General features: G+C 32.6%; 1 protein-coding gene across 1 annotated transcript; it reads left to right on the plus strand.

Moving 5' to 3' along the window:
• Positions 1-4,650: 4,650 nt before the first annotated feature.
• On the plus strand, positions 4,651-14,263 carry LOC137927220 (uncharacterized). The gene is made up of 10 exons (XM_068771002.1): positions 4,651-4,729; positions 6,215-6,376; positions 7,438-7,600; positions 9,171-9,292; positions 10,679-10,917; positions 12,164-12,318; positions 12,690-12,804; positions 13,527-13,816; positions 13,957-14,084; positions 14,163-14,263. Exons 1-10 carry the CDS (start codon positions 4,651-4,653, stop codon positions 14,261-14,263), a joined length of 1,554 nt encoding a protein of 517 aa, XP_068627103.1.
• The last annotated feature ends 393 nt before the right edge of the window (positions 14,264-14,656 follow it).

Consider the following 14,656-nt stretch of genomic DNA (forward strand, 5'->3'; position numbering starts at 1 on the left):
AATAATAATATTTTAAATTAAAGTAATACAATGATTTTGTGAACTTAGCTTATACAGAAACTATGCCTGAGTCTATATCTCTGTAAGTGCAATAATTTGTAACCACTATTAGATTGATCCACTTATTAAAATTAAAACTAGTATCTGTTAATAGTAGCCTGAGTAATATCTAACATAAAACAATGCACATTATGTTACAAGATGGCGCTGAAAACAATTTTCACAAATACGCTTGATTCTAGTTTCACGGCAGAGAATATTTCTATAAATAATTTTATGTTTCCTTCTTGGGCAGTTTCTTCTTGGTAAACTCTGGCGGAGGGCGGAAAATTGTTTAACTTGTGGGCGGGAATACCAGGATGCCATAAACGTTGAGATGTAATGCGAATAGCTGTACATAACGCATGCGTCCTTATATTGATTTTTCTTCTCTCTATTAACTGTTACGCGATATATTAAAACGTGGATGCGGTATGTGTAGAAAATCATATCAATATTTTATACGGTAAATTGAGTGGTTATTATGACCAGAATCGAACTTATTAAATTAATTGAATTTTGAAAATAATTAATATTGAATAAATACTGAAACTAATAGAAGTATCAACATGTGGATTTTATATTTAAATTCATATATACAATATACACAAAATAGTTTTTAGTATCTACTACTATTCTACTACTATTCTACTACTAGTATTACTAATAGGTGTCTTACTAAAGGTCGACGGTACCGTGTCATTATATTTATGGAAATTATACCGAAACGCACAAGACGGAAATGATTTTTGACATTTTATTGTTAATGATTTTTTTAATATCAGTATTAAGGCAACTTACGAATATCATATTTGATTCTTAATATTTAATTAAATAAATTGCATTTTATATATTAAAGTGAACAAAACATTTTATCTATCAGTTGTCCGTCGACAAAAAGTCACTTCCGCGATTTGTCCGTTGACTGAATGTCTATTGGCCAAATGACGTTTAACATTTTCTTCAAGCAATAAATCGTCTAGGTGATGTATACCACCGCTGCACCTATATTGCCAAATAGTAGTACATATTACCTGTAGTCCAGTTTGTATATATGGTATATATCGTAAATACTTTGTACAATACGTGTCCATTTTTATAGATAGAATTTTGTCCGCATGTTAAAATGCAGGAAGCCCTCTGGACATCTCATATACCGTAGATATATATACAGTCTTATATATAATTTTTTGCTGCAAAATTTGGTTCATCACCGCACTCTTTTAGGATTGCCATCTGTCTTATCTTGGTGATCCAATCTAACGTCCGTTACCATTTTAGTCGTCGTCATCGTTTCTGATCATAGTCGTCCAATATTAAGGATAGGCCTCCCGTAAGGATATCTATGTGGTTATATACCATAAAGGCTACGCTTGGCAGGCGGTTTGGCGGTCATAGTATGTTATTATGATACGCAGAGATCGCTGCTACACATCCTCTGGAAACTTATTTGTGAGCAGTGGCAATCCCATATGATTAATGGACAAAGTATGAATATATATACGTTGTATGTCCAATACCACTAATCTACTATTTAAGTATCAGATAATAAAGCCTTTATATATTATCCATTTATAAACTTTATAATTTCTTTGTTATGCTTGAAGTAGTTTAAACATTTTTGCGCTCATGATGCCTTGGTGATTCATATAAAAGCCAAAAGTTTCTGATATCTTCGTCTTCAAATAATCCCCACCCGCCATAAATAAGATTCGATACAAATAACCAAACAATATTTCTTTCAAATTTATAATTTAAGTAAACAAGTATTCATTTATTTTATTTTATTAAAAGTTTCGCCTACTGTGAACAAATTATTGCGTCTTTATTTTAGTATTGTTACTTGTGCAGGGAACTTTTTATTTAATCTTTGCGGCAGTGACAGATGATAAATGACGTCTATGAAAAAAAAAATGAAATATTTTGAATGTGGAAATACATAACATTAAACCTATTCTTAGTACAGTACAACATTTTGTATTTGTTTGATCTGTTGTCACAAAAAAGTAATCATCGTAATATACGTAAAAACGTATATATAAATTGAACAAAATGCTTCCATCCAAAACAAAATATATTATTAAATTAATAGGAAACGCCATTGAAAAGAAGCTCGAGTTATGACGTCATTGTTGCTAAGATACCGTCACCGATCCGCCATTTTAGTCAGAATTACCAGGGGCGCAGCAGATCAAAAGAGGTCACTTTCTCAATAGATGTGGAAGACAGAAAGGGACAATTGAAACGGGGATAATTTGACGATATACAACCTATTTAACTTCTTTTATTTTCTCAATTTTGTACAAAATAGTAATAATGAAAAAAATAAATAAAATAACAAGCAAAACGACATTTTCAATAGGGGTAACGCAGCAATTGCTTTATATGTTCGCCAATATTTATCTTGCGTTCTTAATGTTTTATATGAATACATACACTCCTTATTGTTATTTTCATTCTATACATGCCTACTATATGGCCTGGGCCTTCCCCAAAGATAGCAATGATGACAGGCTCCTCCTACGCTCCCCGCATCTAGCGAACTCCCACGAGATTTTATTTATATCAATCCACCTAGTAAGGGCACCTACCCAATACGCGTCTACCGACTTGTGGTCTATCTACAACTACACTATTTCTTATATTTCAGATGGACAAAACATTATTAAATACAAGTAAAGATATTATATACACTATTGTGATAAAAAACTGATCACCTCAATCGTCATTTAAAACTCTCAGGCATAAGGAAGGCAGGTAATTTTATTTTCTAAGTTAAGACATACACCAATACCTCGCTTTGCATCGTTTCGTTTTGCGTTTTTTTCGAAGTTGCGTCGCTGCTTAATTAGTACTAATATTAACTGTGCGTCGTTAGATTTTGGAGGTTACGTATTTTTGGGTTCGACTCTTTAATTTTTTTTTAATTTTCTTTTTTTTTCCACAAGATTGTTTTGTTTCTAATTGCGCCATGCCATCAAAACTCGGGGATTCCCTTTCTAACTAAAAATCAACGCAATTTTAATAGTTTTATTTTCACTTTGTTTTACTAATTTTGTAGTTCAGTTTTAGTTACGTAGTGTGTTGTAATGTAGTTTGCTGTGCTTTTTTTAAAAGAGAATAACAAATTTATATAAATTTTAACGTTTATCTTTTTCCAATTTATTTATTGGCTGAGTTATATTATTTTTGTTTTTTAAATGTTTACTTTATTCAATTTTCTCTTTAAAAAGTAGTATGTTCGTAACCCTGGGATCTTTACATGGTTTGCTATAGAAAATCTTAATTCACTTTGCGGCGTTTCAATTTGCGTCGTGTTTTTTTGGAACGTAACTACGACGCAAAGTGAGGTATTAGTGTACATAGAAAGTTCAAATCTTCATACAGCGTAATGGATTTCTCCATTGGGAATCCTATATAGATTCATATTTTCCGTCTGATATTTCTTATTAACGTATGAGTAAGCTCATAAATTACCTGTGGGTAAACACGTAAAATACAGTTCATCATTAGTCATGGCCTAGCGGTAGAAAATTGAGACTTGCGATTGTAGGTTGCGAGATTACATTCTTATATAATTCACACTTTGTGTATTAATTATATAGGATTATATATATATATATATATATATGTGTGTGTATATATATACATATATATATATATATATATATATATATATATATATATATATATATATATATATACAATATCTAAATTATTGCATTAATTTTAATAATTTAATGTTTAATGAAACAAAAATTGTAAAAAAAATTTATGAAAAAAATAATGAAATTATTTGATTTCTTAAATTATTATTGTATTTATATTAATGTATTATACTGCACATATGAATAAATGTATGTATATTTGTATGAATATATATATATATACATATTTACATTATCAATATACATATATATATGTATATATATATACGTATGTATGTTTGCATGTATAAGGTTTGTCTGTATGTACATGTTAACTACCCGCTACGTATTCCTCTTCTATTTCCATACTATAGTTGTCTAATAAATTGCCTTGTGTAATAAGACCGCCCATTGTACTTTTTCTTTACTATTATGCAACAATGTATTTATTTTCTAGAGTGTACAATAAAGAATATTAAATTAAATTTGACACTTAAAAATTGTACGTAACTGTTTTAAAATAATATAGTTTTAATATAATTTGCTGAGTAAAAGACTATAGATAATAAATACTGCAATTTAAAAATTTAAAATTATTAATTATATGTTTATCTTGAAATAATAGGCGTTCTATTATTGAACATATATACATGTTTGCAAATAATACTTTAGACACAATTATTTTTAAATTATTTAATTATTTCTTATCTTTCTAGTACCTATTTAATCTATGCACTCACAACGCTTTTGTCATAAAAACAATTATCAATATATTTGAATGGGAAAATGTTAACACATAATTATAATCGTGTTGTTACAATTTATTGGAAAACACCTATTGAATTTTGATTGCATAATAAATAACATGTCGTGGAAAGCATTCACTAGTCACGCGCTGTCTATTTACAAACCTATACGTGCGAATGTGTTTAGATTCTAATTTTGAATTTTAACTTTTTTCAAAATGGTGGCCGAAAATAACGGAAATATAGACTATGCTGCTGTTGATAAATGCAGTTACGATGAAGCTTTGAATTTAACCGGTAATATTTAAAAAGTTTTTATATATTTACCGCGGTTATTATAAGTGTAAGAGCTAAAAAATTAATATATTAATGTTTTTAATAACTATAAGTAAAGTAATGATAATATTGTAAAACATACTTTTTTAAAATTCGAATCACTGCGTAACAAAATTAATTATTGTTTTCTGTTTTACTAATGCAAATTGTGCAGAAATAGTAATAATAATGGGGTATTCCCCAAAAAAATAAACTATTTCATCACTAACATATTTCATAGTAATCAGTAAATACAGGATGATTAGAAATAGATGTAAAAGCTGTAAAAGTTTGAAAGTATAGCTAATTTCGTGAGATATACTCACAACTTTAAATATTTGATACCCATAAGAAATCAACTCCTACGCAGTTAATATTTATATATTTAATACATGAAAAACTATGTATCTGGTTAATTTTTAACTAGGTTTTAATTTCTCTATCTGTCATATACCTTCAACGTATATCATCATGATGCCATCGTTTTAGTAGACGTGGGTTATAATCATTACAGAGCGGCGAGAGCCCACATGTCGCCTTACTCTCCAAGCGGAAAACGCATTGTGCCGAATCGATGATAAACGGCGACTCCTAAGGAGACAGAATTGAGCAGTAATCATAGCGGGCTCGGCAGCAGCCCGAGATAGAGGACGCTAGAGAGCGTCCAATGTTTCTGTACTTAATAAGCCTCAAAAGGGCTAGTGCCTCCCAGTCGGTAGGGAGAGTGGAAAAATCTCAACCTGATCTCATTAAAAGGAGATAGCCCACCGTTATCGTGCGCCCAACCCGAAGGCAACGGTTAAACTTGAGGGACACGTGTATCCCCCTCCCCCCTCCATCTGGGCTATGCGAGAATCTCAGCTCAAACCTAGCACGGATGGGTGATGTTTTAAAATTCAAAATGTATCAGACCCAATTTTAGGAACAGATGTTGATACCGCTGGTGGTGTAGGGAAGTACATTAGATTATCGTCTGTGTAATTTGATTCGAAAATATCAGCTAAGAGAAGGCTACAGATTTAGATTTAATTTTATAATCGATCACAGAAACGAACAAGTCATGACTACATATCGTATTTAAAACAATTAAGACGTAATTTAACTCATGACGAGAACAAAATCATTATAAATTAATCAAGGCTGTAATCTTTACATATTTTATTAATGTTTTTTATGTCTCTCTCTCACATACACGTGAAAAACTATATTTTTCTGTAATTAGAAGACCATCATTATCATGTTAGATGATAGACGCCCATTATAACGCACTGGCCTCCCACGAAGATCCTTAATTCATGTCTGTTTCAACTTTAGAACATCCACTGAACATTGGCTTCTCACTCTAGTTCCGAAGTTAAAACCACAGACAAGCAAGCGCAGTGTAACGGGCCGTGTCCGTTTTATTGGAACACGTGGGATAGACCTAAGTCCAGCAGTGGAGGTGCTATACCTTTACTTTGTGTTCAGGTTTCGGAAAATACAACTATATCATGTTAACTTCGTGCATTCTACTGATTCTTGCCATGTACATGGATATATTCGGATTCTCCGTCGCCTTGCCTGCGGTTGCATGCGACATGAATCTGACCATTACGCAGCAAGGTCTACTATCTGCTGTTCCGTTAATTGGTGAGTGAATGACTATATTTTGGTCATTAATTATTCTTGGCATTATATATACGTGATAAGAAGAATAACAGAAGAATCTTATTTGATTTAAACTATATAAATTAAACACCCAAAATTGATTCTAAATATTGATACTCACTCAAGCTATCTATTACTCTTTATAAAACAATATTTGTAAAGAGCAACTGTTAAGTTTCTCGCCGGCTCTTCTTAGCAACACTGCCTTCCGAGCCGATGGTTGCTTCCTGTAGGGACAACAATAATTCTTTCCAACATTATATTTTTATTCACGATTTAAAAGAGATCGTAAAAGCCCATTTCAATAAAGAATATTTTGATTTTTAAGTAACTTTTAATTTTTTTTATGACATTTGTACAGACCTCTGCAACTAGGCTAAGGTATCATTATTATTTTAGCAGTACAACATAAACTGCTGGATTTAAGCCTTAGACTCTAAAAGGACCTGAAGGCGGCGCCCGCGACCAGCGTCTGTCGACGAAATAAATAAGGTCGCCTGTCCACTTTTTGCGGTTGCCTGCTATTTGCTTCTGTGTTCTGTGATATACTATTGAAGATTTAAGTCATTCCTAGTTTTTATTTCTTCTCAAATATATTTTAATGGGTACTTTAAAGCGTTGTACGAAGTTACATCGACAGGTGACTCTAACGTGAAGCAATGTGGGATTATTCCTAAGGCCAGTAAGTCTTGGAAGCAATATCAACACAAAGATCATTTATGCCGATTAACAATTTCCAAAACAATGTTCAATCAATAAAAATCGACAGCCAATCAAAAATCGAGGAGTATTATAGAGCGCTCTCTTTCGTCCGATGCATATAAAGAATTATATTTCTGTGGAATTCCCCTTTTTGATGGGACGCTGACGATGACGTAATGTGTAAACTTTGGGGAAATACAAATATTTTGAAACAATCGGTTGTGATTACCTTATTAATACTGCTGGTACGGTTACTATTTGGTATATTTCCCACGTATCAAATCAAGTACAGGGTAATTTAACATTCGAGTTGTTGCTGATCACGATGATTTATTTTCCAGGTGTAATGTTGTCATCCTACGCATGGGGTCTCTGTGCAGACACCATGGGTAGACGACGAACACTCCTACTGGCGATGCCTGCTGCAACGGTACTCAGTCTCGCTGCAAGTGTGGCCCCGACTTACACCTCGTTAGCTGTACTGAAATTTCTCTCAGCTTCTTTGTACGTATGTAGAAGAAGCAGGTCATAGATAGGTTTTAAAAGCTCGCCTATGCATTAACAATACAAGGAGTATAAGCCTAACTCTTATCAGTTGTGGCATTGACATGAAATGAATATATTGTTAACACGTTCGCGCGCTGTAATGCATGACAAATTTTGGCATTTTGACACACGTTTTTTCCATACTAAGTCCATAGGCGTACTTGCGTAGGTTCGCTTACCAATACCATACCAAATGACAACGTCTTCAGGCGTCGCACGTCCTAGGGCGTTCTGACATATTTCTTTCTATCATGTAGGTGTTCTGCCCCTTAACGTTTTGAGGCGTTCAATAATAAAACATATATTTTTTGTACTAAAATGTTTAATTAATCTTAAGAATAAGGTATCAATATTTGAAACTATAACTAGGTAAGGCACTTTTACTTATAATAAATCAACTTACAAAAGAAAACAATCTTAGGAGGGTGAGATCAATTATATGTTGAACTATAATTAGCGACTAAACATTTACTTATAATAAATCAACTTTCTTATAACAAAACAATCTTAGGAGTGTGAGATCAATAATAATGTTAATTAATAATTAGGTAGGTACGAAACTTTTACTCATAATAAATCAACTTTCATAATAAAAAATTAGTAAACAAAATGACCTTAGAAATTACTGGTAATTATGTTATTATAAATTAATTTCGTTATGCCAGGCCTCGAAGCAAGATGGACAAAGTGGAGGTTTTTGTGGACTTCCTTTGCAACGGTAACTAGTTTCTACGCGTTTCCATCTTTGGAACAAACACGGCATTTTAAAAAAGCATATTTTTTCTTGCTGCCAAGATTAGATTCAATTCGTTCAGGCCAGTGGCCCTTCATTCTATCTAAAGATCTCTCATTACGCTCAATTGCTGGTATATTATTGTGTAGCCTGTTGTAATGCATACTTTTCTTGTTGACCAAGTCCTTTACATTTATATTAGTATCGAGTTTTATCAAGTCTTTTATCAATTCCTCTCTAAACATAATAAATTCATAACTTTTGTCATTATTTTTTTTGTATTTTTTGTACAAAAAATATGCATTCCACACTGATATGTCTAAAAGATGAAATAATACTTTTTTATACCAACGAATTGTTATGATAAAAATGAATTGATATGATATGGCTGTCCCTTTCTAGTAAGTTTTTACCATTCAATGTGACACTAGCAAATTTCTGAGGGTTCGTACGGGGACAAAAAAAATTTCCCGCTAATATTTAATAGGAAACAATACCGCCCGTCGACGTACGGTGGATTACTAGATTTCAAACTTGAACGACTGTCGACGTAGTGTCGCGTTAGTTTTTTTATCTTCTATCGCCCACCGACGTACCGCGCGCGAACGTGTTAAATAGGTTTTCTCATAAATCAACGTCAAACCGAAAGCTATGGATAGGGTAGCTAGTTACCACAGATTTTTGTACCAAAAATCTCTTTCTAACACTTTTTTATACGTCTTAAATACAAAACGTACATTACACATACTAGATGGCGCTAGTAGTACTATACTAATATTTACTACTACCCTACAGTTCATCTTCTGCCAACGCAGCAGCGTTCGTCTTGCTGGGAGAGTCTACGCCGCAACGCCTCCGCAGCCGTTGCCTGTTCCTGATGGCCAGCTCCACCATGTTCGTCCAGTTCATCATATGCTGTAAGACATTACTTCGATTTTCGAGAAACTTCTTTTTTGAGGGAAAATCTTTTCCTCCTCCTTGCATTGTTTCACTCACTAATGAGGATCCTGACACTTGTAAAATATTGAGTCGCTCAAAAAACCTTTGGAGGCAGCAGTGACCAAGTTTCCAATGGAAAACGCTTGTAAATCTATCGACGAATGTCCCGACCATTTAAAAGCGTGCGTTAAAACTAACAGTGGACACTTTGAATAACTAGTTTAGTACGTTAACATATCTTTTTCACTCTACATAATCACATATATAACCTTAGAATATAATTATTTTTTTAAAAGTTTTCGGATATTTTCTTTGTAACAGAACTTATGGCTAGACTAGGTATGTAACGCCATCTGCACTTGACTACTGCAATATCACGCATAGTTCTGACTAGATCGAATCAGCGCATGGAGATTCGACTTTGTGGATGCTGTTCATCCAATTTTCCGCTGATCAAAAGTTTTTTTTTTAATTTGACACTACATTTCTTTACCATGCTACCGAAAAACTCAAAATACTCCGAGACACTCCGAGTTCTATCAGTATCGATACGTAAGAAAAAGATCAATACATAGATACTTCCGCCATGCTTGCATTGCATGGCGGAAGTAGCTATATATTGGTCCTTTTCTTACTGAGGATGGACTTCGTAAAATAACGACTGAATCCATTAGATAGTGTAGATACGAGCAGACCATGGAAGACCATTGACGATGCATAATCAGTAAATCTTATATCGAATACCTTTTGGCGCGAGAACAGCGAATCCCGTCTGCTGTCTTGCATGCCATCTTGTTCGTGAAACTACAGGAACGTTTTCTCATAATACCGTACAAAGCGCCTATATACCGCGACTTCGAAACCCACTCTTGCTTGTTAGGACACGATGGTTTCAATGTTCGGTAGATTTATTGAGTTGAGGTCGCTAGTGGGCACATGTGTAAGTTAGTCGCACACTCTTATTAAATGCATCGCATAACTGTCACCAACAGCACCGCATATAAATTACAATATTTATACAGCGACAGAAAACGAGGATAATTCCAGCAATTACGACACTGACCATGTGAGTATACCACGAAAGATATTAACAACAAAAGTTGTAACGTACGGTCTAAAAAGCCTATTATTCATTGGAAACATTTTTGAGGCATTTATATTAAAGTCAGCTGATGACACCCAGTGCTACGCCTCCCAAAGACCGACCCGATAGTATGTCTTGCACAACAGCGCCTTCCCGCACCTTCACTATGTCGACCAGCTATAGAGGGACCTACCTGCGCTGCTTCAACAGGTTAAAAAGTCAATATACATATATACTTTCAACATAAACGTATTAATCAATTTATATCTGTTTTTAACAGTGATAGCGCTTCCCGTATTCCAACTGTCTTTCAACGTCTACCTCCCATGGATAACCCTCTACTACCGACCGTGGCGTCTACTGATGCAAACCATCAGTCTCCCTGGTATCTTCGGCGTGATGAGCATGGTGTACCTTCGAGAAAGCCCCAAGTTCCTACTCAGCAAAGGGAGAGATATTGAAGCTCTTGACATATTGAAGAAAATTTACAAGACCAACACTGACAACGGAGATTATACAGTGAGTACTGTCTTTTAAAATAAGAACGAACCACCGAGGGACCTTGAAGAATTGTTCCTCTGAAGTGGCTGTCGGGCTTTTTGCTCATGCAACCGTTGGACCAGGAAGGTTCTCGAATGCTGATCAGAAAATAGACGTGGCGAGGGTGTACCCTAATTTTTTTTAATTCTTATGGCCTCCGTTATTAGTGGCCGTGGTGGTACACAGGGACATTATTTTTCAATAAATCATTTTATTTCCGTGCTCATTCTTTGTCCTTCTTGAAATCTTCTACGCCTTTCTTTTATTCGTCACATAGTCTATCATTTCTTTCCACACATCATTTTCCTTTCTTACATCGTGTTCACCTCCAGAATACTTTTTACATTTTTATACTTATTTATATATATATACTTTTGTTTATGTGTTGTTATTGTATACAGTGGCGTACCTAGAGGGCACTTACCCTGGGGGCGGCATTTTTTATTTTTACTTATAGTTGTAAAAAGCAACTTTTTCATTTCAAATTTATTTTCTTTCTTGAATAATAAAAGATTATAATAAGTTTAATATTTGTTTTTAATAGTTAATATTGGTTTAAATTATGATTAACTTTATGATTTCGAATATTATTCCTCGGTGTATATAAATGCATTTTAGTGCAAATTTTTGATTATGATATGATAATGGATTCTATTTCAAGAACAAGATAATAATTTTATTTTATTGTATTCATTAAAATTCGTTGAATTCGTAAAACGATCTTTACGACTATGTTTGGCAATTTATCCTAACTAAAATTTTTTGATGTAAGTTTATAAATGTTATTTCTTTTGTAAATATTATATGATTACTTTGAAGTGATATATCAATATTTTTTTTAAATCAAAAACCACTATTTGATTGACATATAATAGAAAGGGCGGCAAACTGGAGATCGCCCCGGGCGGCAAAAGTTCTAGGTACGCCACTGATTGTATACCCGCCACTAGATATACTGACGACATAGCCTAGTTCGCGGGAGGTTTATGCCTTGCAAAAAGCGTCTACTAGCCGATATAATGAAAATGAATAGACTACAATACACTTCTACATATCCACACATGTGATTGCATACGCAAGGCACTAGGAAAGATAAAGAGATATATCATTAAAAAAAAACATTAAAAATTTATATATTTCCATAAGTAATATTTGCGTATCAATGAAATCTATCATGTGTCATCATATTTCTAATATACAATTGAAGACATACTTAATTTTTCAGGTAACTTCAATATTTCTGGACGAGCCAGCTGTAAGCTTTCCGTCTGAAACAACTTTCCTTCATAAAATTTGGAACCAAACGGCGCCTTTGTTCAAACCTCCGCTACTGAAGAATTCTTTAAAACTATACTATTTACTTTTAAGCGCATACATGACGTAAGTACATTCGTTTATTATAGACTTATGTTCCTAATTGGAACAGCCTCCTCGCCCTAGAGAAAATAAAGTTTTAGGAGTAAAGATATTCTCTTTACTTATTGAAGTAATTACATACTAGTACCTATTTTATTTGCAAGAACCTGAACACAACAAAACGCGAGTAATTAACTAATGTCAACAGTTTTAAGCAGTACGAATTTTCAATTTTAACAATATAGTCTTTTGTACTATATAGATCTATATATTATATAACAAATACATTCTTTCTTATCTGTTCAAAAATTAGAGAATGTCTATATTTATAATTTCGACTTGATTGAATAAATAAGTATATTACGTTTCCAACCATATACTGCAATTATGTACAGGTCTACTGGCTACACTATGTGGATACCCACTATGACTAATGCATACTTCAACGGGGAAGAACACACCGGCAAGACGTTTTGCGAAGTTGCCAGAACCGCCTCTTCTAACACCACGGTATTTACAGTTATCTACTACATTTTTTTAACATAATCTGTATAAAAATAGGACATTTACATGATAATATACACTATCTGACATACATACAAGTCTGATGCCTTCATTACTGATTATAAATAAAGTTATATCTAACTTGTAAGATAATAAAAGTTTAATTAAGTTAATAAAACCTTTTATATCTTCCAATGAAACTACACTCACAATTTCTAATAAAACATTTAAAATAATCTAAAAAGTAAATAAACACATATATGTGTAAAATAAAACAATAGATTAAGAGATTTTTGAGTATAAAAATTATTGCACACTAATAATTTGCTATTCCTACACTGCCGCCAGTGAAATTGACAAAATAGCTATCAGTATCATTATCAATATCAGTATCATAGTCAGGTTCATCATAACTAAATAATTATATACTTGTACAAAATCAAAAGATCAACATCAAAAAAAGATCATACAAAATCAAAATCATAGGATTTATTAGTACACTTTTATTTTACTTTTGTTTACTTTATATTGTGACATATTTTATCATACTATTTTCATTCATTTTTAACATATAATTCGTCTACAACGTACTAAGCAACGCATTTGATTTTTTTTTTATATCCTTTACTTTTTTGTTGTAATTATTAATAGGCAATTTTTTTTTCCTTAAAGAAATAAATAATAACGATTTACGATACATAAAACATAACATGATTTTAATTTTTCAGACGTCGACAGACTGTGACAATGTTGTCCAACCCTTAACATTATATGCAGTCGCTTGCTATTCCTCGGTTTCGGGTACTCTCAACACAATACTCTCCTTCGTAGTCAGTTCTGTTGGAAAAAAGAAGATTACACTGCTCGTATTTACAGTGTCTGTGCTCAGTGGACTGACACTTATCTTCGTCAGAATTCCTCTTCTCAGTATTACACTGTTTTATTTATTCAATTACGTTGCCCTTATTTTGGGAACAGTCAACACTTATTTAGTGGAATTAAATCCTACTTACCTGAGGTTAGTAAAAGTTTCTAGTATTTACATTACTTATTTTTCATAATCGAAATAAGTCTAAAATTATAAGATATATAATAGTATGTACTATCAAATAGGTTAATATACTAAGAGTAATTATAACCAAAAAATATTTATTTCAGAGGAATGGCCACCTGTCTATCAGTGGTGGTTGCTCGCGGTTTCGGATTCATAAGTGTTCAATTGATAGGCAGCCTTCTGGCAGATCATTGCACACCCATGATAAGTGGTTATGTAGTTCTAGTCATGAGTATGTTTATCCTTTATGTAAAAGATTTTAAATATTTTTATTATAACGTAATAACTTTAAATATTCATGTAATTTTAGGTGGTTTTGCTGTGACGTTCCTGCTACCACCAGATCTAAAGCCTGACAAAAATATATCATCTGTTAAGAATGATACTGAAAATATTAAAACCCGATGTTAATGAACTTGATGCAAGTTAAGCAAATACGTGAATCTCAAGAAAACTTCGAAGAAAAATATTTTTAGAATTCTAATATTTACGATATAAATAAAAATCAATAGAAAAATAAATTTTATTTGATTTTATTAACCAAGTATTACTTTCCTTTCCTTTATATCCTTTTCCATGTCTTGTTTAATTTTGATTGAAAATTTGTTGGAAATTGCACATGAGATAATCTTTTTTGCATTTTATTTCTATAATTTTATGTGTTTATAGATAAGTAACTTAAATTAAATATTTTAATTTACTTGTAACATTTCAACGTAATTTTTCTTCCTTTGTAATTCTTAAAATTACCTAAAATCAAAATATTTGTTAATTAATATTTCGTTGTGACAACCCAATGTTTTA

Source organism: Battus philenor, unplaced genomic scaffold, assembly GCF_028537555.1.
Source record: "Battus philenor isolate CCGP_79_NKW_IND1 unplaced genomic scaffold, ilBatPhil1.0.hap1 SCAF_10, whole genome shotgun sequence".
Lineage (NCBI taxonomy): Eukaryota > Metazoa > Arthropoda > Insecta > Lepidoptera > Papilionidae > Battus > Battus philenor.